The 3,224-nt window shown below is 40.9% G+C and overlaps 1 protein-coding gene across 1 annotated transcript; it reads right to left on the reverse strand.

Annotated features, from left to right (window-relative positions):
* Positions 1-871: 871 nt before the first annotated feature.
* On the reverse strand, positions 872-3,218 carry LOC125530758 (aspartate--tRNA ligase 1, cytoplasmic-like). Its single transcript, XM_048695158.1, has 8 exons — positions 3,086-3,218; positions 2,341-2,628; positions 2,140-2,250; positions 1,997-2,050; positions 1,834-1,913; positions 1,576-1,700; positions 1,362-1,476; positions 872-1,281 (listed from the first exon to the last, which is right to left on the reverse strand). Exons 2-8 carry the CDS (start codon positions 2,620-2,622, stop codon positions 1,155-1,157), a joined length of 894 nt encoding a protein of 297 aa, XP_048551115.1. The 5' UTR covers positions 2,623-2,628; positions 3,086-3,218; the 3' UTR covers positions 872-1,154.
* Between the last annotated feature and the right edge of the window lie 6 nt (positions 3,219-3,224).

The following is a 3,224-nucleotide window of genomic DNA, read 5'->3' on the forward strand; positions in this document are numbered from 1 at the left end:
TCCTTTTTTCTTGCCCTGGCACAAATCCTACCCTACCTCGCAAGGATATTTTGTCAAGGTCTGATTCACATGTTAAGATCATAAGCAGCAGCACAAAGCCTCTTTTCTGAATCTTGGGCAAGTTCGGCTAGTTGGTAGTCATAAATAAATATGTTTGTTCTTAGTGTGTGTACTGGTACAGTTTGGTTGTACTGTACTCTTGTGAAGAGACTGCATGCATCTATCTATTTAATTTCTTTGCTTTGCTTGTAATCTTTTGTATAACATTGACATAGTACAAGCTATTATTCATCTCCTGTTTGTGAAGATATAATTGACATTGACTTTTCGCAAAAAAATATAATTGACATTGACATTGTATAATTTGTAGCAAGTTTGCATGGAAAATGTAAAGATGCAGCCTGTAGAGATTTTTCTTTCTATCTCCTGCTCTTTACCCAGCATTGCAATTGCAACTTGTTGGTCTACATGCTCTGTATCTTTTTGTGCATGCTTGAGTTATCACTAACTGCTCAACGCCATTTACTCACCAAGGAAAGGAGTAACTGATTTTCTCGTATGTGGGAAGCTAGTTCTATGTTGTTGGAATTGAACTTCCGACAGTTTTTTATGGTGACCTAGTTGTTTGTTTTGTTGTGGTCAAATTGTGCACAGTGATTATTTGAATTCTGCCACTAGTTAGTTCTTGTGAAATATCTCATCAAATGTCCTGAATGCTTAAAACTACTGATATACTTGTGAAAGGTCTTAAAACTTCTGCTATATTTATGGAATTTGAATCATCACATGGTATGATAATACTTGGATGATCAGTTTCAAAATGTATTCTATGATCAGTTCAAATAATCCTACTTTAAATGCAACCGTTGAATGACAGGGGTGACGGGGATTATAATTAACCAAATAAAGGATACATAGCAGGATTTGATGGGGATCAACCCCCACAGGGATTGGGTGACAAGGGATTAATTCCACTAGGGGGTTGGTTCCCCTACAACCAAACAAGGCCTCAGGGAGACAGGCACTTAGGGTCGCACCGAAAAAGTGAAGCAACGGCACTGAAAAAGACTAAGGTAACTACAGAGAGAGTCAGGCGCTGAATCAATTGTAATATCCGGCACTGAAAAAGACTAAAGGAACTACAATACAATTAATCAGGGAACCAGGCGGCCAGGGTCACGCGGAAAAAGTGAAGCAATTCTAATATCCGGCACTCCTAAGTAAAGCATCACAAGCCGCTCGAGTCCAGCTCCGAAACCTCCTCTCGGTGGTGCTCCGCACCTACAAGAGAATGCAGAGAATATATAATTTATAATTATCCATAACGAGGAGTTGAACTACTAGTAGTAGAAGGCACATACCCGAAAGTATCCGTGAACTGCTGAAAGATTGCTTTGATATATCCCCGCTCATCTATCCTTTTAATCAGCAACGACTTATTGTGGATCCTCTGAGAACCTGAAAGGACTTCTTGGCCTTCAAGAAACAAAAACGATGACAAAGCAACTCAGTACAATTATCAAATAAGAAACACCTGCATATCCCTTTTCCATATAAGAATCCAAAAGGGCATACCTCTAATGTAAGCATCGAAGGAATTACTGTAACTACCAGGATTACGCTCTTGCCCGGACGGCATTGTGTAAAATGGTCTGACTGCCAATGGAAACTCGTACAATATGAAGAAATCTGTTTTGTACCTATGTTGCAAAAGTTGATCAGACGAACTGCATATTGCGGGTACACAGTACATCACATTGCAAAACAAACAAAAAAATGATAATCCTAATCCAAGGTCAGCACAGAAAAGAATAAGTTTGGGACAAAACATACTTCTCAAGGACGAGTTTCCCTAGCATTAGCTCCGCCTTATTGTTTAAGTCTTGTGGCTCTTGGATTGGAAAACCCGATTCCTGCACATGTCAGACCCACAAACTGTAAATACAATATCCGACATGACAAACCATAAAATTTAATGGTTGGAACAATAACGCACTTGTAACATTTTGATTCCATCGGAGTATTTGAGCCTCACATTTTGCTGAAGGTACTGCGATGATAAGACACAATTCAGCACACTAATTTGACATATGAACATACTACTAGTACAAAAAGAATAAAAATAAAATTTAAGTTTACCTTCAGTCTTTCACAGGGGTATTGTTCTTGTATTATGTCCAGCATCTCTGAACAGTTTTTGGCCAGGTGATCAAATAAGTCAACAAACAGCACATCAACAAAATCTATAACCTGTAATTTAGTAGTAGTACACTAGTGTCAGTACTGCCAGCAGCAATTTTTAAAGGGTGTAATAACAACATTTCTTTCTGGAATAATTACCTCAAAATAATGCTCCTTGATTTGCATCTCTGCATGAAGACCTATGTATTCGCAAAGATGCCTGTGAGTATTTGAATCTTCTGCGCGATAAACAGGACCGACCTCAAACACTCGGTTTATTCCTCCGTTGATAAGCATTTGTTTATAGAGTTGGGGTGACTGTGCCAGGGACGCTTGTTCTTTGAAGTAGTTCACCTTAAAGACCGCTGATCCTCCCTCACTAACTCCAGCAATTTTGGGGGTATGGGTACACATGAATCCCCCTTTGATCATAAACTGCATGAAATGCTGCATGCGTTCCAACAGATAAATCAATACTAGCAGTATACTTTTACATGTATTTGTGCTCACAATTGTAAGAAATACATAGGAGTAATATTGATGGAAAGCCAATAGATGAGCCTTCCTGGTCCATTTTGTAGTAGATTAACAGAATCAAATCTAGTACATTTTGCAGGCATTAAGCTGCTATGTTGAGGTCACCAAAAACTGTTCAAAAGTCAGTTTCACAGGCTACTTTTGCACATGACATCTACATACGCTGAATCAGGAACTCCCGAATGCAGAACGCAAAGTGGGAATTGCCAAGCAATGCAAATTCGAGCTAAATAAATCACAGCTGCTGAAGATTCATTTGAAAGCAGAAACTTATACCATGCATTCAACAAGGGGTCCCCCGCAACAAGAAAAAAAGTATTCCACAAGGGGTGGTTAGCAGAGGGGGTTTCCATGACAGGGGGGGTACAAGTGCGGCGGTGTCGAGGGGGTTGGTGGAGGAGCGGCGCCGGGGTAGATGGGCGGCTGTGGCGAGGGGTTGGCGTGGGGAGCTTGCCGGGGCGCCGGGGAAGTGGTGTGGCGGCGGGGGAGCCGGGGCGCGGGGTGGC

This window comes from Triticum urartu, unplaced genomic scaffold (genome assembly GCF_003073215.2).
Source record: "Triticum urartu cultivar G1812 unplaced genomic scaffold, Tu2.1 TuUngrouped_contig_6540, whole genome shotgun sequence".
Taxonomy (NCBI): domain Eukaryota; kingdom Viridiplantae; phylum Streptophyta; class Magnoliopsida; order Poales; family Poaceae; genus Triticum; species Triticum urartu.